The 25,839-nt window shown below is 35.0% G+C and overlaps 3 protein-coding genes and 1 pseudogene across 3 annotated transcripts; 1 reads left to right on the top strand and 3 right to left on the bottom strand.

Moving 5' to 3' along the window:
• Positions 1-3,546: 3,546 nt before the first annotated feature.
• On the top strand, positions 3,547-4,026 carry LOC143600469 (uncharacterized). The gene has a single exon (XM_077078149.1). The coding sequence runs from the start codon at positions 3,547-3,549 to the stop codon at positions 4,024-4,026; it is 480 nt and encodes a 159-aa protein (XP_076934264.1).
• A 1,420-nt stretch (positions 4,027-5,446) lies between these two features.
• On the bottom strand, positions 5,447-5,995 carry LOC143600467 (chaperone protein dnaJ 11, chloroplastic-like). The gene has a single exon (XM_077078148.1). The coding sequence runs from the start codon at positions 5,924-5,926 to the stop codon at positions 5,447-5,449; it is 480 nt and encodes a 159-aa protein (XP_076934263.1). The 5' UTR covers positions 5,927-5,995.
• A 5,570-nt stretch (positions 5,996-11,565) lies between these two features.
• On the bottom strand, positions 11,566-12,135 carry LOC143600466 (uncharacterized; annotated as a pseudogene).
• Positions 12,136-14,748: 2,613 nt separating this feature from the next.
• On the bottom strand, positions 14,749-20,983 carry LOC143600470 (general transcription and DNA repair factor IIH subunit TFB1-1-like). Its single transcript, XM_077078150.1, has 19 exons — positions 20,813-20,983; positions 19,860-19,938; positions 19,268-19,329; positions 19,120-19,180; positions 18,807-18,930; positions 17,501-17,576; positions 17,210-17,305; positions 17,069-17,113; positions 16,885-16,941; positions 16,630-16,785; positions 16,474-16,539; positions 16,278-16,401; positions 16,118-16,174; positions 15,913-16,040; positions 15,544-15,837; positions 15,382-15,459; positions 15,250-15,297; positions 15,099-15,167; positions 14,749-14,970 (listed from the first exon to the last, which is right to left on the bottom strand). The coding sequence occupies exons 1-19, from the start codon at positions 20,891-20,893 to the stop codon at positions 14,884-14,886; spliced, it is 1,788 nt and encodes a 595-aa protein (XP_076934265.1). The 5' UTR covers positions 20,894-20,983; the 3' UTR covers positions 14,749-14,883.
• Between the last annotated feature and the right edge of the window lie 4,856 nt (positions 20,984-25,839).

Raw genomic sequence — 25,839 nt, 5'->3', positions numbered from 1 at the left:
TATTAAGCGCGGTCACCTCCGATATATTTTTCCAATATGCTACCAGTCACCACTGATTTATTTTTTTAAACATAATACCAACACGAACTGAATCGTCAACCCGAAAATTTTGGGTCCGTGACTTCGACCATTGCCGTGACAAAACCCAGGCTACGACTGACCCTGAGCGAAGAAACCACCATTATTGCCAGTCTGCCACCAGAGAGGCGCAGTGTTCGTATTGGGCCACTTTACCAAATGGGATTAGGCAGGTTTGTAAGGTTGGTATACCCTACATCCACATATTGTTCAAAAATATGGCAACTTTATAAGAGTGTGACACCTTATTAGATACAAAAGGTTGTGACTTTTAATTATGTACTTAAAAGACTAATAATATATAAATTTTATTTAATACTCTATAACTTTGTTTGCAAACAAACTTTTATAACTTTATAAACTCGCTCATTCAAATATTATTATTTCACACAAAGACACCAACACTAAGTGAAATATTTTACGAGACAAAGGGTGTACCCGCTGCACTAAGCTATGTGTTTGCGTAGGGTCAGGGGAGAAGCCATATTGCTTTGCGATTTAATTTATGTAGTTTTGAGCTACACTTTTTTATATAAGAGGTTGTTTCCACCCGTGACCTTCTGGTCACAAAACAATAATATTACCAATTATTTCATGGGTCAAGTCCGCCCTTTACGAGACAACCATTTTTGAAGGTGCATCACCGATGTCAATATGCGAGTCCCATCTTATTATTTAACTAGAAGTAACACAAAAATTATTCTTTAGAAAATTCTTAAAGTTAGCTATGCTATTTTGATTATATTACTTGTATCTTAAACCTAATTTTTTTTTTTTTGTGTGTAGACCTATCTACGACTTTATCCAATAATGTTATTCGTTTGGAATCTGAAACTAACAAAAATTTATCAACTTACACTTGGCATCGTTACATTAATGATTAGCCGATCATTAAGTACTTTTAAACATCTTGGAATATTACCATTTGGAGTTAAAGAAATATAATACTTAATTTATGTACCACATTATATAACATACTGGTACTTGTTTTTCCAACATTACATATCAATCAATTAATTATACTCAGATAAAAGTCAAATCAACAGCAAAGTCATTAGTAGAGAGATCGTTTAAATAGTATTTTATATGTAAAACCGTTTATCCTAATAAGAAACTTAAAAGTTTATAACTTATAAATTTTTTAATTTATAACAATTTCAAAAGGTTTTTATACTCATAAAAAATTTGTTATTGTCACCAGTAAGGCTATGTGTAGTATAAGGGCTATAAAATGGGACGATTTGCGACATGTGGTGTCCAGTCAGCAAAGGGTGATTTTTGTGGTGTTATAGCCTAATACACACACACATAACAATAAAATAATAATATTCCTCAAATATCGCCTTGTCGCCACTTTTATCGTCCTGGGTAGCGGTGTTGTCGCCCCAATATGTAGCCTACTACATATAGCCTAAATGAAGAGGTAAACAAATTTTATTAAAGCATAAGTGCTTGTAGCAAGGGCAATTGTACCGAGTACAATACTCTATCGCTTCGGTGCCACATCATTCTTATTAACGGTTAAATTTTGAATTGAGATCATAAGAAGACTTTATGAAAGTATTTCTAATAATAAACTTATTTTGAATATAACCAAATTCAAATTATTATTTATATTTTATGTAACATAATTTTTAAAATCGGCTATGACATAATCGGGTTTTGAGTTCTTTCAACCGGTCCAACCATCGACTTGTTCAATACCACAATACTACAGTCATTGGTTTAATAACGGATTCAGTTTTTAATTAGATGTAAATGAATACAACCACTTGTTTGTGTTACGATACAACGTAACTTCATCGAGTAGACGCAACGTATTTCTCCTTTTATACGGACCATCCAGAAGGTTGTGAATCCGGATGTTTGACATGCGAATACGAATGTCAACGTTTAAGCTAAAGAAAGTCAATTTTGCTATTTAAAATATAATAAAATAACGTACAATAATTTATTTCTTATACGTGCCTTTTATGTTGATAAACAAAAAAAATTGATTGGAGGATGAGAATGACTATGGTCACACGCATCCCACCAAATTTTTAATACAGTATAAATTAATATCGTAACGAACCGAACCAAACCAAACAAATACAATTCAAGTTCCGTTGAAACACATGAGGTTAATCTAAGCCTTTTGACTCTTGAATCTACTTAACAGACCAAATTACATACGACCTTATTACCAATAATTGTAAGTTGTGAGTAATCATGTGATTAGGCTCTTTAACTAATACAAATAATAATTAATGTAATAATCAAACAAAAACGACAAACAATAATAATAATAAACTCAAAAGCCAATTGGATTAGGCAAACAATCTGTCCAATACTTTGTACCTTTTTCCAGAGCCATAATTTATATTCCCAAACCTATTATATTCAAGAGCATGTATAGTATGCATTAAAACTTGTACAGTTATCTAACCTTAGCAATCCTGTTTCTGGAAAGAGCAATCTACTAAACAAACAACGGCAAATTGTTGGCGCCCCCTATATGCCCCCATAGAGTATAATTTATTAATATTAATATTAATATTAATATAACCCATGTTATGCGTCGAATTCCTTCTTTTTACATAGACGGGTCGGCACAAATTTGGTTGGTATTATTACATATTTACATCATTACGTAACCCAAAAAATAAATTTCTTAAATTAACATTTAAATAATTTTAAAATATTTTAAAATGATTTTTATTCAGTCGGTAAAACGCATTCATTGACAAAACCTGAGTTGTAGCATCACACATCGATTGAGGAGTAGAACAAAGTCTTATGTATAAGGTAAAAAGGCGGGTACATTTCCCGTCATAATGTGTTGTAAGCGCTTAATATTGTTGTAATTGTTAATAAATAACATTTGCCATATATGAACAATTACAACAAAATATACTAGTGTATATAATCGATTATTTATAGAAAAATTGTATAATTTTTTTTTTTGCTTCTTTTTTGTATTGGTTAGGGGTTATTTCGTTAATTTATACGCATATAATCATAACCAACCCATTAGGAAAATCGCAACCAGACTATTGGTTTCTCAATCGTTTTGGTGTAACCAAAAGCAAAGTTGTGAGGTGATGGTGGTTCGTCATGTCCAAAGCGAAAAATATTATGGTGCAGGGGTAGCTACTCTGTTACACGAGCGTTAGTAAAACCGAGCATAACCGCAACGAGTCGAAGGAAATTATGCATGTAGTGCTTACGTTTGTTACATCGTTAAATTCCAGGTGTTAGTAAAACCCGAACATTACAGCAGCTTGTCGACGTGAATTTAATCCGCTTTTAAATGGAAATAAATAATTAAGATAACAAACAACAACAAAAGGTTGGCGCCCCCTAAATGCTTCACATGGTCCCATACTTATATTAGTATAAATTAACATCATTTGTACATTCTCTTAACATCATTAATATTATTATCACTAATCCTTTCTAAATTATTTGTTAAGCATTCTCTTAAACATGGCCGGAACTCTAACCACATCCACCGGAGCAACATCTTTTAATTTCCTCAACAATACCCGCGCACCGGCCTCAGGGTCTGGCACACCTGTGCATATTAAAAGTCGTTACGCTGCTCCCAGAGCATCACTCCACGCAGTGATGGACGAGCCATTGGTGGAGTCTAGAAAAAATAATTCAACGAGTTTGTACGATGTTTTAAATGTGAAGCGAAACGCTACGCCTTCCGAGATTAATTCGGCGTACCGAAAATTGGCGAAGCGGTACCATCCGGACGCTTCGGGGTCTAAAAAGGGCGATGATCGCGATTTTATTGATGTTCATAACACGTATGTCACGTTGTCGGATCCCACGGCGCGCGCAATGTATGATTTTAAGTTGGGGTCGGGTTTCGAAAGGCGAGCAGGAGTGTATAGCGCGGCCGGAGCGAGTTGCGGTGTGTATACTGGACGGAGATGGGAGACTGATCATTGTTGGTAGAAGTTGTTAAGTATAATTATTATTAGAATAGTATAAACATAGTTATTTGATTGTAAGATTGGATTAAAGTATTTAAATCAAATCCTAATTTAACTATCTCAGTTAAATTTATATGGCTACTTATAATGGTTTAACTAATAAATAAAAAATATGTAGCTGTTATGTCAGTGTAACTTTTAGTCTTGGGTTTTCATTATGGGTGTGCGTGGTGTGGTTTGGTGCGGGTTTTGGTTAAAACTGAACCGGAACCAAAACTTCGGATTTTGGAGTATTTGCAACTGTTCGGTTTCGGTTTTTTCGAATTTGTTTTTCGGTTTTCATTTTGGTTTCAGTTCGGTTTCTGTTTTTCCATTTGATCTTGAAAGTTTTAGATCAAAAGAAAGTTTTCAAAAAATAATTTAATATATGTATATATAATTTTGTTAATTGTAAAATAATTGACTATTAAACATTTTACCAAATATATTTGAGTTACATGTTTATTAAATTTTTATAAGTTACTTAATATATTATATAAAATAAAAAAATTTAAGACTTCAGTTTTTATTATATGCAAAATCAAAACCGAACCGTTAGTTCGGTTTTTACAAAAACTTAAAAGCAAACCGTCGGTTTTTGTTTCACTTCGGTTTTTTCAATTTCGAATTGGTTTATTTTGTTTCTTACACACCCTTAATTTACATTCACTTTTTACGTTTGTGGATAATAGTTTAATTAGTAAATTACATTAAAGGAAAAACACGAAGAAATGAAGTGTGTGCATGTATTGGTAACAATTTTATGGACGCTTGGCTATTCCCGAGGCGAGTTCGGGTGAGCTCGAGGTCGAAATTAAACGAGCTGAGCTATGCTCGAGCTCGATTTTGAAGTTAAACAAGTCTAAGATCACACCAACGAGCCAAGCGATGACCCAAGCCGAGCTAGGGTCAAGTTTGACCCGGTTACAAAAACGAGTCAACTCAGCTCAGGTTGTTTCAAATCAAGTTGATTTAGCTACTATTATTCGAGCGATCCAAGAACCCGAGGTTCAAACCACGAGCTTTTCGAATGACCCTCAGGTCCCATCTCCTTTTGCATGAATATTTTGAGTTTTGCTCACCTCTAATTTCATGAATAGACAAAATTGTGTTATGGCCAACAAAATTCAAAACAAAAGTGTATTTTCTTAATGGTTGGTTATGATTATATGCCGAACAAACAGCCAAACGTATGCTTCGCTTACAGCCCTAAATAGACTGATTAAATTATCGTACACACAAATAAAAAGTAACTGAAAAATCCAAAACTATGTGACAATAACGTGACAGTTACATTTATGTTTTCTTATAAATTTGACAAGACTTAAGATAGTTAAATTAGGATTTCATACAATCAAATAACTATGTTTATACTATTCTAATAATAATTATATTAACAACTTCTACCAACATTGATCAGTCTCCCATCTCCGTCCGGTATACACTCCGCAACTCGCTCCTGCGACGCTATACACTCCCGCTCGCCTTTCGAAACCCGAACCCAACTTAAAATCATATATTGCGCGCGCCGTGGGATCCGAAAACGTGACATACACGTTATGAACATCAATAAAATCGCGATCACTGCCCTTTTTCGCACCCGAAGCGTCCGGATGGTACCGCTTCGCCAGTCTCCGGTACGCCGACTTAATCTCGGAAGGCGTAGCGTTTCGCTTCACATTTAAAACATCGTACAAACTCGTTGATTTATTTTTTCTAGACTCGACCAATGGCTCGTCCATCACTGCATGGAGTGATGCTTTGGGAGCAGCGTAGCGGCTTTTAATATGCACAGGCGCCCCTGGCCCTGAGGCCGGTACGCGGGTATTGTTGAGGAAGTTAAAAGATGTTGCTCCGGTGGATGTGGTTAGAGTTCCGGCCATGTTTAAGAGAATGCTTAACAAATAATATAGAAAGGATTAGTGATAATAATGTTATTAATATTAATGGATTGTGTTAGAGACAAAGTACAAATGATGTTAATTTATACTATTATAAGTATGGGACCATGTGAAGCATTTAGGGGGGGGGGGGGGGCACCTTTTGTTGTTTGTTTTCTTAATTGCTATTTGCTAAATTTAAAATACGAGTCAAATTCGTGTTGACACGCTGCTGTAGCTGTAGCATTCGAGCTTTGTCAGGGTTATTTTCGAGAATCGTTAAAAAATTTTGAGCGAAAGGCGAAAAAGATTTGGCCGTTAAGTAAAAGGTTTTTGTTGGGTTTAAACTTTAAACAAATAAATTGTTAAATGAGTTTACTTGGTTATGGTTTGGATTGTGGAAAAACGTTTTGTTTATAAAAATAAGCTTAAATGAGTTGAGTAATTGAATTTAAACATTAAAAATACGTCTTTGAGGTGAACATGCATGTTGATTTTTTTGTGAGTTTGCAATGATTATTAGAAGGGAGAAATATGAAAAAATAAATTAAAAAAATGTAATATTGTAAAAAAAATCTAATAAAAATAATAAAAAAATAAGTCTCACTTGAGCTCACTAGTGTAAGTTGGCCCGTGCTAACGTGAATTTCAGGAAGATAAGAATCTGATTGTAAAAGAAAGAGTAAAACATCGACTGACAATCCGAAAGCATGGGCGGATTTAGGAGGCTTGTATGCTTGAGAAGTAGCCCGGGTTACCCCTCAACATTGTCGACGAAGTACATATATTTAAGGATTTTAGCATTTTTAGGAAACTAGTATGTATATTATGTGTAGTAGTTAAAAAATAATCTGGAAGTGTCAGGATGGCTATCGAGCATAAAATCACAGTCATCTTTTTTCAAGTCACAAGCCGCATAATATGAACTTTTTGATAAACTTATGGTTATGAACAAATTGTAGTGTGAACTTGTCCATGGCAACAAAAACTTATGGATGAAGAAAAATTACACCTAACCCTAATCAACCATACCAAACCCTAAGAACATCATCAATATTGCTTGTGATAACGACGAACACAAGTTAATAGTCACACGATAGCGAGTGGTGCATGCCTAGTTTCATTGACGTGTGATAATGACCCACGTTAGGTCTAGCATTCAAAGTTGTTTTCCGATGGCTAAGAACAACATCAATATTTCTTGTGATAACGACAAACACAGTTAATAGTACACACGATAGCGAGTGGTGTATGCCTAGTTTCATTGACGTGTGATAATGACTCACATTAGGTCTAGCATTCCAAGTTTTTCGATGGCCAAACACACTTAATTATCACCAAAACCTTTAAACAACAACGTTGTTAGTGATAATAACAAACACGTTAAACAAACGTGCTGATTAGTGACGTTTGCCCAATCCAGTGGATGTGTTAATAACATACGCGTTGAGTCAAGTGATCAAATTTGTGTTGGCCAGACGCATTCAGATGTCACATATAAGGTCATCTTAGGCATAGCAATATGTGTTGCATAATTAACAAATGATAACCAATAAAACGTGTTGCATAATTATCGAATGATAACCATAAAAATATGTGTTGTATAATAGTCGAATGATAACTACCGGAGAGGCGGAGATTCATTATTTATAGATTAATATTGAAATGATCTCTTTTCAAACGATAGTAACCTTAAATTTCTTCTAATATGTCATTTTTGTCACGTGTTTTGGTCAATTTTGTTACTTTCGATCAAAATTTTCCAAGTAGTACAACTTGGTTGCACATTTTTGCCGTTTCGATCCAACTTACTAACACGGATAGTTGTGTTATGTTAATTTAGCGTGAAATGACCAACGACCAAAGTATCATCACTAACAAATGAAAAATCCGTTAGCGAATCTTGACTTGGTGAACAAGTTTAGTCCGGGATCCTAGTTGCTGAAAATATAGCTACCTTTTTTTCTAATGACCATTTTGCCCCTCCTTGTTGGTTATATCACAGTTCAAAAGCGCTCTGCCGCTTCTTAATCTCCTAAAAACACTTTTAGTAATGGCATCCAAATGTGGTCGACCACAATTATCCGTTGGCATTAGTAAGGATGTTACGGTCTAGTTCCAACCCAATCCGATCAAGTTCCTACACTACTAGAAAAAAGACATTCAATGACACGCATTGCGTGTCATTAAAGGACCCTTATGACGCGCAAATGTGTGTCATTGAAGCCCCTGTCATAAATTTGTTATGACACGCTTCCTGCATGTCATATTTAATGACACGCATTTATGACACACGTTTTTGACACGCATTTATGACATGCTTTCAATACTGGTGTTTACCACTTGAGGATACTTGTTCCTGATTACGGAGTTTATGGGAAGTTGGTCAGATTCAGAACTCGAAGAGGAGGAGGTTAATGCCAAAACCGATGCCGTTGGTGCCTATTGTCATTGAAAACATACACACTAGGGCTGTTCAAAAAGCTCACGACTCGAAGCTCGCTCGAAAAAAGCTCGGAGAAAGCTCGCTCGAAATCGGCTCGATTGTAAATGAGCCGAGCCTAGCTCGACTCGATTTCTAAACGAGCCGAGCCTGAGCTAGCCCCGGCTCGACTCGAGTTCGCTCGATAGGCTTGCTCGATTGGCTCGAACTATTTTATTTTAATTTATTATATATACACACACACACACACACATACATGCATATAATTATCGAGCCCATTTATTTTAACACATGGGCTTTTGATGCAGCGGTAAAACCAAACAGAGGATCGAATCACGTTGATTCAATCGAATACCGTGATGAACTTCCAAACCCTAGAAAATCCCACCCAAAGGTCAGGGAAAATGAAGAGAAAAATTAATTATTATCAAATTCAAGTCTGCCTTTAGAAATTACATAACTAACATATAAATAAGAGTTCTAATACGAAATGGGCCTAAAACGGGCCATGGGCCAAACACAAACCCAAAAATAAAAACATAAAAAGTGCTGAAAAAAACAATAAAAGGCTCATAACTTTATTTAGGAGTCATTTTTGGGCTTCGGACAGGGGCCAACCGCCGTAGGCATTTGCCACAATGGGCTCCTCTTCTCAAGCTTCGATTTGACAGGTAATAGGCCTGAAACGGAGCTTCGTGGGCCAAGTTATGCCCGTTTTCGTGGGCCACCTTTGGAGACACGATCATGGGCCTCCAAATATAACATGGCCTGTTCGTCAATACTTGGGCCTGCATCAGCTTTCCTTTAATCCAGCCCAATTTCCTTTCTCACTCCATATTTCATATTCATAATTTCATATACTGAGTAACTGAGAGATGAGACTTCATAGTTCACACACTCAATAATCAGTATACGTTCCATTTTCCACCCTAACGCTAGCCGCTCATATTCACCTTCGCCATCAGCCGTCGCTCATAGATAATACTTCTCTGCTTAATTTTGTATTTGGTTTGGTTTAGACTTGTTGAACATATTTTGTTTTCGATGGTGTTATTAGACGTATTTATTTAGTTTGTATTTGGTTGGTGTTGATCTTAACGTCATATTTATTTAGTTTAGCTTGATGGTTGTATATAATTTTTATTATTATAGGTAAACTCAAGCCAAATCAAGCCGAACCGAGCCGGCTCGATTTAAAACCGAGCCGAGCTTGAGCTCAAATTTTTAGCTTGATTAAGAGCTCGGGCTCGGCTCGTTTAAAACCGAGCCGAGCTTGAGCTCAAATTTTTAGCTCGATTAAGAGCTCGAGCTCGAGCCGAGCCAGCTCGATTGATTATCGAGCCGAGCTTGAGCTTGCCTCGGCTCGGGCTCGGCTCGGCTCGGCTCGTGAACATGCCTAATACACACACAAAAAAAAATATCACTGTCGATTGTACCCCTAAGACCAAAAATTCATATGAACTGTCAATAAACCCTAGTCAATTAATGGTATAATAAGGTAAAATTGAAGACATCTACCTCAAAGAAGATGAAACCCTTCAATAATTCCTTCAATAAACTCAAACTTTTGCTTCAATTCTTCAAAAAATCAGGCAGAAGGTCGTGGTGGTGATGCGTTCGTGACTGGTGGCGATGGCAGAAGGTCGGAGTGTTGATGGCGTTCGGGGTGATGACCGGTGTTCCTGTCCGGCGTTCGTTCGTGGTGGTTGTGGCCGGTGATGCGTCTGCAGGTGAGTGGTGGTGGTAACTTGAGAGGTCCGCTTATGGTGTATAAGTTAAGGTTTATTGATGGTATGTAGTTTTTTATTATAATATAGGTCAAACTTGGTCAAGGTTTATTGACAGGCATATATGGTGAGTGAAAGATGATATGACACGCAAACTCTTTTTTGGCAATTTATGACATTTGTTAACGACACACAAAAACGAGTGTCATAAATCTTCTATTTTACAAAATTTATGACATTTTTTTAATGACTCGCATAATTGTACGTCATAAATCGACGCGTGTCATTGTGCGCATGTCATGGAAGCCCTTTTTTCTAGTAGTGCTAGCGGTTCAAGATTATTGCCATTCAAAACCAGTTTAGATACGAATCAATTTGAGTATAGTCAACGTTGACCAAATCAAAACCGGTTTTCAAACCGATCTTGAGGGGAAAAAAAACTTGTTTTGTGCACCGTGACCTATATGGATACTCTTGCTAGGGCTGAGCACGGTTCGGTTCGGTTCGGTTTTTGGGTGAAACCAAAACCGAAACCGAAAATTCGGTTTTTTCATATATACAAACCATTCGGTTTCGGTATTTCGGTTTCGGTTCGGTTTCGGTTCGGTTATATTCGGGTTTTTTTTTTGTTTTTTTTGTTCTATTAATTGTTTTATGCGACTAGTTCCTACGTACAAAAATACATATTAACATTTACTATTCCTTTCTCAAACTCTAATTTCTCTTACAAATCTATTGAACCAACAAACTCCTAATTTGTTTCGGTTGTTGTCGCATATGGCTTAGTATAAATATATTAACAATCATTTAAATTATTTATTTTAATATTTAAAGTTAATCGGTTCGGTTCGGTTTTTTTCGGTATTTTTGAAATGGGTAACCGAACCGAAACCGAAATTTCGGTTTTTCAGAAAAACAAAAAAAAAACCGCCGGTTAATGCTTCGGTTCGATTTTTTCGGTTAATTCAGTTTCGGTTCGGTATTTTCGGTTTTCTGTTCACCCCTAACTCTTGCCACCGTCATAACAAAAATTTACAAACATTATGGTAATACATAAATAAATAAAAAATCAAATATTTATAACACAAACAAGCATTATTACAAACAAATTCCCAGAAGTCAATGATATTTTAATGGTTTGGTTATGATTATATGATGAACAAACAGCCGAACGTCTGCTTCACTTACAACCCTAAATTTACTGATTAAACTATCATACACAAAAATAAAAAGTAAATGAAAAACCTAAAACTATGCAAAAATGACGTGACGTGATAGTTACATTTATGTTTTATTATAAATTTGACAGACTTAATATGGTTAATTTAGGATTGCATTTTAAGTACTTTAATCCAATCTTACAATCAAATAACTATGTTTATACTATTTTTTAGCCAATGGGGGTCGCGTACGGAGTACCCGGCGTTACTTAGTTGGTCGTTCAAAAAAAAATGTTTATACTATTCTAATAATAATAATTATACTAACAACTTCTACCAACATTGATCAGTCTCCCATCTCCTTCCGGTATACACTCCGGAACTCGCTCCGGCCGCGGCGCCATACACTCCCGACCGCCTTTCGAAACCCGAACCCAACTTAAAATCATACATTGCGCGCGTGGTGGGATCCGACAATGTGACATACGCGTTATGAACATCAATAAAATCGCGATCATCGCCCTTTTTCGAACCCGAAGCATCCGGATAGTACCGCTTCGCAAGTCTTCGGTACGCCGACTTAATCTCGGAAGGCGTAGCGTTTCGCTTCACGTTTAAAACATCGTACAAACTTGTTGAATTATTTTTTCTAGACTCGACTAATGGCTCGTCCATCACTGCATGAAGTGATGCTCCCTTTGGGAGCAGCGTAGCGACTTTTAATATGCACAGGCGCACCTGGCCCTGAGGCCGGTATGCGGGTATTGTTGAGGAAGTTAAAAGATGTTGCTCCGGTGGATGTGGTTAGAGTTCCGGCCATGTTTAAGAGAATGCTTAACAAATAATATAGAAAGGATTAGTGGTAATAATGTTATTAATATTATTGGATTGTATTAAGAGATAATGTACAAATGATGTTAATTTATACTATTATAAGTATGTGACCATGTGAAGCATTTATGGGGCGCCAACCTTTTGTTGTTGTTTGTTTTCTTAATTGCTATTTGCTCAATTTAAAATACGAACCAAATTCGTGTTGATACGCCGCTATAACGTTCGAGTTTTATCAGGGCTGTTTTTGAGAAACGTTAACGTTTTTGGAGTCAAATGCGGAAAACCTTTTTGGCTTTAAGTAAAAGGGTTTTTTTGTTGGATTTAAAGTTTAAGTAATTAATTTTTAAATGGAGTTACTTGTTTATGATTTGAGTTGCATAAAATAATTTGTTTATAAAAATAGACTTAAATGAGTTGAGTAAGAGCATGTTTGGGATTGAGTTTCAAGACAGCTTATCGACTTATTGGCTTTTTTAAAAAGTTATTTAGAAAAGCCAGAATTTATGGCTTTTAGAAAACAACTTTTTAATCATTTGAACATGCTAATATAAGAAAGATTTTTGTGATTGTCACACTTTTTTTTAAACTATTTGCCTTTTGAAAAACAATATAAGTCCGTAGGTTGTTTTCAAACTCAAACCTAAAATGCTCTAATTGGATTTAGACATTAAAAATACATATATGAGGTGAACATGAATGTTGATGTTTTTATGTGTTTGCAATGATTATTAGAAGGAAGAAATATGTAAAAAAAAAAGACCAAATATTGTCATAGCGTAGTTCACTTGAGCTCACTAGTTTAAGTTGACCCGTATTAACGCGAATTTCAGGAAGATAAAAATCTAATTGTAAAAGAAAGAGCTAGACATTAACTAACAATCTGAAAGCAGGGGCGGATTTAGGAGGCTTGAGGGGTAGCCTTAGTTACCCCTCAACTTTGTCGGCGAAGTACATATATTTATGGCTTTTTAGCATTTTTAGGAAATCAGATGTATATTATGTTTAGTAGTTAAAAAATATATGGAAGTGTCGGAATGGCAATCAGCCAATTAAACATCACTATAAATCCCTTGACTTTATCTCTACGCGCATTCACATTTATCTAAAAAAACACAACATAACAAATTATGTTACTTGTATAACATGACAAGCACTTCACAAATTTTAAGATGTATTACAATCACTTTGGTCACAAGCCACATAATATGATAATTTTTTTGAGGTACATATCAAGATAAACTTATGGTTATGAACAAATTGTGGTGTGAACATGTCCATAGCAACAAAAATTTATGGATAAAGAGAAATTGCACCAAACCCTAATCAACTATACCAAACCCTAAGAACATCATCAATATTGCTTGTGATAACGACAAACACACGTTAATAGTACACAAGATAGCGAGTGGTGCATGCCCGGTTTCATTGACGTGTGACAATGACTCACGTTAGGTCTAGCATTCCAAGTTGTTTTTCGATGGCCAAACACACTTAATTATCACCAAAACCTTTAAACAACAACGTTGTTAGTGATAATAACAAACTCGTTAAACAAACGTGCTGATTAGTGACGTTTGCCCAATTCAGTGGATGTGTTAATAACATACGCATTGGGTCAAGTAATCAAATTTGTGTTGGCCACACGCATTTAAATACCGTCACATATAAGGTCATCTTAGGCATAGCAATATGTGTTGCATAATTAACAAATGATAACCATATGATAATACATGTTGCATAATAATCGAATAATAACCATAAAAATATGTGTTGTATAATAGTCGAATGATAACTACCGGAGAGGCGGAGATTCATTATTTATAGATTAATATTGAAATGATCTCTTTTCAAACAATAGTAACCTTAAATTTCTTCTAATATGTCATTTTTGTCACGTGTTTTGGTCAATTTCGTTACTTTCGATCAAAATTTTCCAAGTAGTACAACATGGTTGCACATTTTTGCCGTTTCGATCCAACTTACTAACACGGATAGTTGTGTTATGTTAATTTAGCGTGAAATGACCAACGACCAAAGCACCATCACTATCACTAACAAATAAAAAATCCGTTAGCGAATCTTGACTTGGTGAACAAGTTTAGTCCGGGATCCTAGCTGCTGAAAATATAGCTGGCTTATTTTTCTAATGACTTTTTTGCCCTCGGTTATATCACAGTTCAAAAGCGCTTTGCCGCTACCTAATCTCCTAAAAACACTTTAAGTAATGGCATCCGAATGTGGTCGACCACAATTATCCGTTGGCATTGGTAAGGATGTTACGATCTGGTTCCAACCCAATCCGATCAAATTCCTAGTGGTTCAATATTATTGCCATTCAAAACCAGTTTAGATACGAATCAATTTGAGTATAGTCAACGTTGACCAAATCAAAACCGGTTTTCAAACCGAGCTTGAGGGAAAAAAAAACTTGTTGTGTGCACCGTGACCTATATGGATACTCTTGCCACCGTCATAACAAAAATTTACAAACATTATGGTAATACATAAATAAATAAGAAATCAAATATCTATAACACAAACAAGCATTACAAACAAATTCACAGAAGTCAATGATATTTAAAAAAAAAGTCAACTTTTAAAACTTTTAAATGATTTATACGTCGTCGCGATTACAAATGGATAACAACACGTGCACCCAAATAGCGAAAACAGGTCTTTTAGACCGAGAGGTGACTTGCAGCAAAATTTTGTTCAATGTACATTTATGTGTATGTAAGAGTAACCAATCAACATTGGTTAAAAGTAATAAAACAAAGTAAAAAAAAAAGAACATTATCAAACATACCCATTGGGTTTCTCGCCACTCTTTGCAGATCTCTTCTGCTGGTCTAGTTCATAATGAGCAAAAGCAGCATCTAGTGCCTGCAACATTAGTAAATTGCGTTACAACGTGTTCTAAGTTATTTGTAGTATAATAAGAACCAAAAACTAATAAACTTTAGCGTTTAATTAATACTATTAGTATCAGTTTAACATCAATGTTAATTAACCTGCAACATTGGTTGAACAAGGAGGGAAACTTGATGCCGGGAATCTGACTGAATTGATTCTTTGATCTCCTGAAATTTGTACAAAATATCATATTTTACAACATACAAAATAACACTTCAAGTAATAATAACAATAATAATAATAAAATACCTGTAGCTTTGGGTAGATTTGTGACATGGCATCCCTCAGCCGACTCACCTATAGATAAAAGTATGCGATCTATCAAATGAAATTTTTGTAGCATATCTAGTTGCTAATAATGACATGAGTATATCGAGTTACCTTTGTATAAAGATATGATGTTGTGATCGGATACGAGGACCAGAAATGTTTTAATAATTCCTGAATAGACGTCCAATGCTGAAAGATGATTAAAAGGTTTTAGCTATATTAAGTGAATGAACAAATGTGACTACGTTACAAATACATATTAAAAGAACTTACAAGCAAAAGCTCGTCTTTTGTGACACTTGGCAATGTATCCAATATACTCTCATTTGGGTTTTTACCGAGTTGATATTTTGAGCTCGATATATTCTGGGTCAAACTGTCGAAGACCCTAAAAGCCACTTCGGGTCTAACAATGGGATCACTCAGACCCGCGGTTCTAATTTCAGAGATATAAGCCCGTAAAGATCCGTATGCTTCAGAAGTACTTAGCCTAGGTTTCATTTGTCTTGATCCAGATATTTGATTCAGTGCATTTACTTGTTGAGAATCAAAGTAATCTCGTGGATCCTGTTTAAGAACTAACGTATAAAAAAAACATAGAATTTCAAAAAATGAAAATAAGTAATGTGTTAAAGGTCAAACCTTTATACAAAGGGGTGCAACGGGCGGGTCACGTGGGGCCTGAAGGTCTTCAATCTCAGCCATTCGAGTTACCCTATCTAACCGTTCTTGATGTGTATTGACATCAGAAGCTTCTTTAGCTAACTCAACTGTTTTGACGCCAAAATTTTAATAAATATGTGTAAAATTTAGAAATAATCGTATAAAAGATGTGAAGTGTACTCACCTCGTTTTGAACTAGCAAGTGCTTCAGCTACAGATCTTGTATCTCGGGTCTCAGCGTCTACAATTAAGTCAAAAGACAATAGATTAACGTCTCATTAAGTAATAAAACAAATACTTATGGTATCATTAATTTGAACTAAATATGCATACTAATAACTTACCTATAGTTCTTCCTTCAAGAACAACTGCAGCATGGCGGTTAATATCTTGCAGGAAAGATCTTTTATACGGCTCGTATTGTGCTTCTAGTTCATCCTTGATATCTTCATTAGCTAACCCATGACCCTATAATTACATGTATACATTGACTCGTTGACCACAAAGTTTTTTAACAATTATGAGAAATATCCAAGTTACCGGAATATGTGTGTAATCATCGCCTTCATCAGCCTCCATATCCAAAGTGGGGTCCACCTTCCTAATCTGTAACAAGAAAATATCAAAAAGATGAGAGTTTTCATTGTAGTTTATCATTATTTTATTGAATAATAATATGTTAAAACAATAGAGCACCTTTTGGCGAGTTTCACTAGCCAAAATGGCATCTTGTTTTAAAAAAACTGCTAATTCTTCATCTTCAGCAGCCTCTGCAGCAGCAGCAACAATATTTTTTGTACTATGAAGATATTGTGCTCTCCAATATTTAGTCCAAAAGTCTTTTTCTGTCATCTGTAGTTAAACCAATAAATAATTTTACGTATGTTTAGATAGCAGAAAACATAAACTGTTTGACATAAAGACAGGAATTTGATCATGTTTACTCCTTACCTTGTTAGGTACGAAACTTAAATACGCTTGTCGCACTGCTGGTTTTTCAGCAAAAATCTAGACAAAAAAAAGGATGAGAATCCAAAAAAGAAATAAAAAAATGCACATGTGCAAAGAAAATTACAAAAAACTATATTCAACTAAGTTTCCAGGAAAGCAAAAACTCAAAATAAGATGAAAATACCTGATGAATCATCTCTGGTGTCAAGTTAAAAGTAACCCTGTTAGACTGAAACCAAAATAATTGAAGACCCAACATTAATATCACTATATAATTAATGTATGTGTGTGTGTGTAGAGAGAGAGAGAGATAATGGAGTTATACCTGACCATCAGATGACGGTTTGACATTGAAAATCATTTCACTTTTCAACCCGACCCGTTGTTTTGCTTTTCTGCTGGCATTCACCTCTAGCAACTTCTGCACTTGATTGATAAATATAAGTTTTATGCTACATGTTTTACAACAGTAAGACGATCACCAACAAAAACAAATGCTAATGTACAACTTTAACATAATATCACAGATAAACCCTACATAAACACACGCATATATAACATAATAATATATGCAGGCTTAAAATAATCAATAGTCCCATACACATATAGAACTAACCTTTCTTGTTGCCCAAAATTCAGTTTCTGACAACACACCTCCAATCACAAATTGCTTATGAAGCTGCTGCAACTCACTACAGTAACATTTTAGCTACATAAATGTTGTTGGCATAAAGTCCGTATAATATTTACTGCTGAATGTGAAACAAAAACATTAAGCAGAGTATCTAATATGTCAACTTGAATTAATTGTTCACAAATCATATTTGCTATGCATTAACAAAATAGAAATATCTAATTCAGAAGCAATTTCTGTAGTGAACGATTTACGTAGAAAATATTGTGTTACTGTCGGAGAGCATAACCGAGCCTAAACTAGAGGCGAGAGGAGCGTCAAGCAGCTTTAGAGTGCAAAGGTTAAAGAACAAGTCACTCTAAAACCATGTATCTTCACTGTAACTTCAATGGTGCAATCAAAAAGGACACCTAGTCACTATTGAAGGACTATTTGTCCTGCAGACAACCAAGTTCAAGTATTTAGGGTCGTTCATACAGACTAGCTGGGACATTGATACTGATGTAGCTCACCGCGTTTAGGCAGGTTGGTGCCAGCGGTGGAAAGCTGCAGGAGTACTGTGTGGCAAAAGGATCCCAGCAAACTAAAGGGGAAATTATACAGTTCAACCGGCTAGATGTGTGGGCACAAGGTTGGGTCAGATCAGAAATGAAGTTAATCGGGATTAGTTGGGGTGACATGTATCTCAAATAAGATAGTTTGGTCACGGGTAAAGTAGACAGATGACGGGCAATAAGAACCACGAAAACAGTAACGGTGGAGGGGAGGAGAGGCAAAGACAGACCCAAACTTGCATATTTTGGTTGCAGCTTTTTCTTGGGACATTGATTTGCTTACACTTAAGTTTTTCATATGCTTGTCGTATGCCTAAGCCTTACTTTTGCCTTTAGCTTCGCTTTAGATATATCAAGTGGGGTTTTCTTTGCTATTTGCTCTCCTACCGGTTCTAAATTAGTTACTAACCACTTTATGTTATCAGTAGGTTCCACAATTATTACTATTAATAGTCCACATCTTGTTGGTTTTTGTTCCATTAGCCACACTTTGTGCTACTTAATTTTCTACACTCACATATTAAAAATGGGAATTTAGAGTCGGGGTCTCAGTGGGAGTAACCTCACTATATGTTGGTATAGAGGCGAGGTTTGCCCTCGTCCAACCCTCCCAAGACCCTGCCAATAGCTTTAGTTACAAATGGGATTTTACTGGGTACGTTTGGTTGTTTGTTATTATTGAAATAAAAGATAAACTTTGGTAAACATAACCGGTACTAAAAGAAGAAACCTACCTGTCAGACTGCAATAGCTTAATTCGACGTTCCATTTCTGCTGAACTAAGTTGTTCATCTTTAAGTGGATTAGCCTTCTCAGAGGTGGGCCCCCCACCTTCCCCGGACATTGTGATAGCTTTGGCTGTTAAGCAATCATAAGATAACCAATTTAGACAAAAAAGAATAGTCAGCTATGTCACATAAGTAGCAAAGAAATGCGTAAAAATGCAACATTTATTTATACTATGTAAAGACAATGAGGCATGTTTAAATCATAAATTAAAAAAAAACAATAAGAAAAGAGTGAGATGAAAACATCAAAACACCTCACCTACAAAGTCTCTGCAAATTTCCCTGTCTGAAAAATTTTCAAACTCGAATATATAATTACCCTGTGATCATATAAAGAAAATCATATATTCAATCAATGACCAGACAAATAAACAACAAATTATTTAATAAAATCCACACAAAATAACCTGTTCTTGTGTAAGATTAAGTAAAGCAGGCCTGTTAGCACCCTCCTTACTGGATTTGTGTCCTAAAAAAGCCGAAAAACAATTTGATTCAACAACAATAAAATGCATTAATGTAAGCCTGTAAACGAACTGTACGTTCTTGAACGTTTTGTGAACTGTTTAGCAGGAAGTCCGTTTTAAATTGAACAAACGAACATAAACTGAATTTTCTTTTTCATTTAATTGAACAATAGAATATGGCTGATCAGGTACAAGAAATTCTAACCCTAAATACTAATTCACTTGACACAAATTTAGACGCGTTTTTGGATGAACTTTGATGATTAGACTTGTATGTTTGTGTTCATTAATGCTAACTTGTGTTTGTTTATTTGTGTTCTGTAATGCTAACTTAAGTTCGTTTATGTTTGGTCAATTATGTCCATTTGTGTTCTTTTATGTATGTTCAGTTATGTTCGCTTAAGTTTGTTTTTCTACATTCGTGAACTTTTCGTTTAGGTTTTGAACAGACACAAACATGCCCTGTATGTGTTCGTTTACAGACCTACATTAACGAATGTAATGATCCCAATTGTATGATAACATTACTTGCCTTTTATAAGCCTGAACTCCACATTAAGCTTCATGGATGATGATGGATCATTAGGCATAAAAACAAACCTCTCCCTAGTCTGCAAATATGTGCAATTATGATAAGTAACTAAACCTAGCATTAGAATCAAATTCAAGCAACTCTTAACGTGAGAAGCGCACAAATAGCCAGAGTAATAATTATGCTAACGCTAGAGTAATTATTATTATTATGCTTTGCTTTTGAAGTAGAGTAATTATTGTTCCGCTACAACAATTGTTGTAGCATCATAATAATTACTCTGGTTCACCAGAGTAACTAGTATTAAGCTACTTTATATCGTTGTAGCATAATAATGATAATTACTCTGGTTAAAAAACGATAGCGTGATAATAATTACTCTAGTGTTAACATAATTACTCTAGTTATTTGCACGCTTCTGACGTTAAGAGTTGTTTGTACCCGACCTGACTCTATAAACCTAAACAAAAAACTACTAACAATCACAATGAATATCAATAAACTAGTGTTAGCATCAAACACAAACAGCTCTAAACGTCAGAAGCGTGCAAATAACCAGAGTAATTATGTTAACACCAGAGTAATTATTATTATCACGCTATTGTTTTTAAACCAGAGTAATTATTATTCCGTTACTTCATTTCGCAGTAGCATAACAATAATTACTCTGGTTCACATTATTAAGCTACTTTATAACGTAGTAGCGTAGTAATAATAATAATAATAATAATAATAATAATAATAATAATTACTCTGGTTTAAAAACAATAGCGTGATAATAATAATTACTCTAGTGTTAACATAATTACTCTGGTTATTTGCACGCTTCTAACGTTAAAGAGCTGTTTGTACCGGATCGACTCGGTAAACCTAAATGTAAACCTAAATATCCTAAAATAATAACAATGACATTGAACTATTGAAGCGTTAATTAATAATTAATTTTATATTACCATCTTCAATATGCCACGGACGCCAGGATCCTTGACGGAGGATTTATACTTGGCACGCTTAACCACCTGCGCATCCGTCATGGTCCACGTGGCAATAGGTTTAGCTAATAATAATAATAATAATAATTAGGGGTTATTGAGTGTGAATAAGAGAGTAATTGATGAATTAGAAGGTGTATGTAATTGTGAATTGTGAGATGTTTGGTAATTGTGATGGTGTAGTAAGTAATATGGAATGGATTGATCTAGAGTTTGGTGGTTTATGGTTGTCGGAAGATTGTCGATGGTGAAGGATCGCCGGTGGGTTTGTTTATAATGAATGAATGAATGAGCGAAGACGCGAGATGGTGTGTTTAACTGTTCCCTTTTTTAATAGTATTTAATAGTGAATTTGATCTTTCGTTACTATAGTCGCACGTAATGACAGATCACGGTCATATTATTAAAAGCTTGTGGGACTAGGCTTGGACTCGGCTCGTTTAATTTATACATCGGCTCGTTTTGAGTTTTATTTTTAAAGATCGAGCTCGGCTCGTGAATGGATTTTGAAGCTCGAGCTCTTTTCGGTCTCGGCTCGTTTATTTTTTATCAAATATTTTTTTATATAATTATAACTATTTTATATATTTTTTATGTTATAATTTTATGTATGAAAGAATATATATATATATATATATATATATTATTTAGTTATTTTTATTTATTCTTTCACAACATTATATTTATTAATTAATTATTATTAAATATATGTTTTAAAAAAATTATATAAATGGCAGGCTCGTTTAGGCTCGCGAGCCGGCTTGAGCTTGATAAGTAAAGCTCGGGCTTGTATATTAAACGAGCTTATTTTTAGGCTAGAGCTCGGGCTCGGGCTCGAAAAAGCTCGGCTCGGTCGAGCTTTTTAACGAGCCGATATCAAGTAGCTCGCGAGCAGCTCGGCTCATTTGCACCCCTACTAGTGAGGAAGTGCGTGGATAACCCGAGCCGAACCCGATTGAGAATGCTCTAAGGCCAACCCCCGAAGGTGCGGGGAGATAAAGCATACGAGTTGTTAAGTTAAGCATCTAATCCTAGTCTTTATGTGTTAGAGGAGTTAGATGTCCCTCATATTGAACAGTCTGACATCAAGTTGTTAGGACCTGAGTCGCTATCTGAACACTTAACACAAGACTGAAGTCAAGCTAGAGTGGTTTATGAATTAGTCATCAAGGATCTTAGCCAAACGGTGACCGGCTACGTAAGCACTTTAGGCGCAAGTTTCTCGACCGGACTTGACGAATTGTCATAACGACATCACTCTGCTTTATTATATATATATATATATATATATATATATATATATATATATAATTGGATTCTAAAATAAGATTTAATGAATTAGAAGCATTCGCAGTTTTCAGTTTGTTTATCATCATCTTTTCTCCTCATCGCTAGCCTTTTTCCAATAGGGGGAAGAGAAGGTCTTTTAAGTTGGAGAGCATATGAGATTTTTCCATTACAGCATTGCATCTATCGACTGAACAAAGTAACTTTCGAAATGGACTGGGAAGGAATGCAAATAGGTATTTCAATTGTTGGACTTAATGAATAGGCAAGGCACTTGACTGAAAGGTCCTACCCGACTCATACTTAGGACATGCTTAGCTCTAGCTATCTAAAATGAAGAAATTGTACAAGGGAGCAATCCTATTTTACAAAGTAACTTCTCAAAGGGCGAATGCGTAATATCGATTACTTGTGTTGGACTACCTTTATTGGATAGATCTGATATACTGTTAGGTTTTGGTTGGGCTGCCTGGTACGGAATTCACTAAGATTGACTTTAGATATCGCATTTCCGGTATAGCGTTTATTGTTCGGTATTTCCGGTATGTAATTGACTCGTATATAAATAAAGAAAGTCTTTCATTTCCTAATTCGATATCCCATATATTCCACTAGAATGACTAATGTTGGACTAGTTGTTCGATATTTACAGGTCAAGGATCCCACTAGTGAAAGCCACGTACTCACCTAGTCATCCATCATCACCCTCGTGCCCCTGAAACTAAATATTGAAAGCCAGAAGAAATCAAACTTGGGTCACATAAGACCGTGTGTAGTGGATGAAGCCCCTATAAAGACGTTATATGTCATGTGACGCCACATCATCATAGGGCCATTTTGACAAAAAAAGATGCATGAAGCCCCAACCATCATTACCTTATTATTATTATTATCTAAAAAAATAACAAATAAAAAACCAACATTTCCCCGTCACCCGGACGCTATGTGGGAAGCGCCCACCACCTCCATAGCGTCCCGGGGGCGGTGTTCCCGGTGCTATGGGGCTACACAGGTGAGGATGGCGTCCACTAAAGATAATCTAATACACCAAAATTCTCCCGTACCACTCAATCATTTAGCTGGTTGGCACGTGAAACTAACACTACCTAAAATCTGTGTGTTTATAAAAAGAAAAAAATAATAATATTTCGAAAGTTACTTTTTTAAAGCATTAATATAAACATCTATAAAACTCAAAGTCTACTGCACGAAGGCTTTGATATCTTGCAAGCAAAGCAAGCAATATTAAAGAAGATGAAGATAAGTGTAATGACACCTGATGAACAAATTAATTTTGAGTATATAGTTGTTTAGGGTTGATTTTCCTTAGGAATGTAAATGAGTCGAGCTTGAACTCGGCTTGTTTAGAACTATATTTATGTAGTTCAAGCTCGGCTCCTTGTCATTATTTTCTTTTAATTTTAATTAAATTGTTTCTATATTTTTATAGTTATTTACATATGTATTTATAATTGATATTTTTGTATAGAACTAATTAACAAAAGCCATGCATTGCAGCGGCGAATCGGTGTCGATTAAGTTTAGGCCTGTAAGTGAACCGAACGTTCAGCCAACGTGTTTCATTCGTTCATTTATGTTTGTGAACGTTTGTTTATTCACGTTTGTTTATGTTCGTTTACATGTTAATATAAAATAATTAAATATTATAGGGGGGGGGGGGGGTGTGTAACATGTTCATGTTGCCTGGTTGTGAAGGAAAATAATAATAAAATAATAGATCATTGGTAGCCCTCCACGTGTGAAAGTCGCCCCTACAAGTCTACAACACAATCACACCCCTAAAATAAAAATCGTCTTTTTGCTGACGTGACGCCACATATCAAAACTCTCCCCATTTTATAGCCCTCCACTACATACAGTCTAATATATGCTATTTGCTCTGATTTTATGTATGATTTAGAAGTGTTTTGTATCAAAATAACACTTTTGTTTTTGAACGGCTAATATCTTTTTTCTTACTCTTTTTTACTCCCATGTCTCAAATGTTACACGTTATTTGTTATTAGACCAAGCTAGTAGCGTATGTTTTGAGACGTGTATATGTGGTGTGAATATAGGGAGCTGAATTTGAAGCGAAAATTGGGAAGTTGGTTGAGTTAGGGTTTAGTAGAGATGCAGTTATACAAGGTCTAAAGTTTTTTGATGGTAATGAAGAACAAGCAGCTGGTCATCTTTTTGGGGGCTAAAATGCTAACTACTCATTTAGTCATTTATATTATATATTTTTTTACCAAGTTTGTGTATATTGTAAACATTTAAGGTGACACTATTTTATGAGTGAATTATTTGTGGGTTTAAATATTGTAAACATTTAAAGGTTAGTAGGATCTTATGTTCTTTTGAGTATGCATTTTTCGACACAACACGCGTATAGTCATGTTTTAGGATGGCTTGTCTGACAGGTTCAAAAATTGAGTCATGTTTGGGTTGATATGTTTAACCTGTTTAGTTGAATACGCATACCCGTAATTTTGTTTAATTAATAAAAAGGTTTATCTGCTAATCCGTTTGACCCTTTTTTAAGTGTTCAAATCCATTACCCAATTGATTTAATTTCTCTCATGTTTCAACACCATCGCTATCACCGTCCATCACCACCACCCACTACTACAGTTCGTACGCCACCACCAATTATTTTAGCCGTTTACAGACGTTGAAAAACAAACAGTATACTTCTTGCAGAATGTAGAGGTTTGTCCACATTTTCTTTTACATATGTCAGCAGATGTAGTCTGTAAACATTTTACCTCTGAAAAAACAAACAACATATTTTTTTTCATTATTCTTTTAAAATTTAGAGACGAGGGTTGTTATGACTTATTGGAGCTTAATATGAATGGTCTTAGAGCACTCACAAGTCACAACCCATCCATCAGCCCCTCCCCATCCTTAAAATATAAACATTTCTTCCAAAAATACACTCCATCTTTTCTACTATTTCACTTATGTAACCCTGAATTATAAAAAAATTGTTATGGTAACTTTTCATATATGAAAAGCTACCATGCATCTTCCATCAAATTATTGTGAGTGTATTTAAGCAATAAATATAATAAGATATGCGTCTCTGAGTAAGATAAAGATAAAATGGTGGATGAGATACGGAAAACTTTTTAAACATAGAGATAAATGTTGAATAGTATGATTTTAGTTAAATTGTAAGATAGAAAATGATGAAGGGTAGAGCATTCCATCCCATTCACAATTTTTTACTCTATAATTTAACTAAAAATTATATTTTTTATAATTTATCTTATTTTTAAATATTTTCCATATCAAATCCACAATTTTCATATTTATCTAACTCACAAATACCTATCTTGTTATATTTATCATTCTTTATCCATATTCATATAATTACATAAAAAATCACTAAATTTTCTTTATTTTTTTCAATACAATAATATTATTTTTATACCTTTATCATTTTATTTATCTTATCCACTCACAACCACTTTAAAAAAAGTATTAAAAAATTATGTGGTGTGAAAAGTGTGTTCACAAATTTACTGATGAATACTAGCATTACCTCTCTACTTTATTCACAACCATTCACAAACTACAGAGAACAAAGACAATAGAAACTTGTGTTTTAAAAAAACAAAAAGAGAAAATTATGATTTGCGTCCCTGACTAACTGAGTGGGGACACGCTGTGTCCCCATTTTTCAAGTTGCGCTA

This window comes from Bidens hawaiensis, unplaced genomic scaffold (assembly GCF_021521415.1).
Source record: "Bidens hawaiensis isolate Kalapana, Puna unplaced genomic scaffold, B.hawaiensis_p1.1 tig00054139_1, whole genome shotgun sequence".
NCBI classification, from domain to species: domain Eukaryota; kingdom Viridiplantae; phylum Streptophyta; class Magnoliopsida; order Asterales; family Asteraceae; genus Bidens; species Bidens hawaiensis.
Note: the sequence above shows the minus strand (reverse complement) of the source record. Positions and strands in the feature narration are given on the sequence as shown.

Bases quoted from the DNA above. Each gene is read 5' to 3' on its own strand.
- LOC143600470 (XM_077078150.1), bottom strand. From the start codon at position 20,893: ATGACGGATGCGCAGGTGGTTAAGCGTGCCAAGTATAAATCCTCCGTC. The intron at 16,786-16,884 runs GTAAGGAGTAAA...GTTTAACTACAG, and splicing joins TAAGTTTCGTACCTAACAAG to ATGACAGAAAAAGACTTTTG. The intron at 15,460-15,543 runs GTAAGTTCTTTT...ATCATCTTTCAG, and splicing joins CAAAAGACGAGCTTTTGCTT to CATTGGACGTCTATTCAGGA.
- LOC143600467 (XM_077078148.1), bottom strand. From the start codon at position 5,926: ATGGCCGGAACTCTAACCACATCCACCGGAGCAACATCTTTTAACTTC.
- LOC143600469 (XM_077078149.1), top strand. From the start codon at position 3,547: ATGGCCGGAACTCTAACCACATCCACCGGAGCAACATCTTTTAATTTC.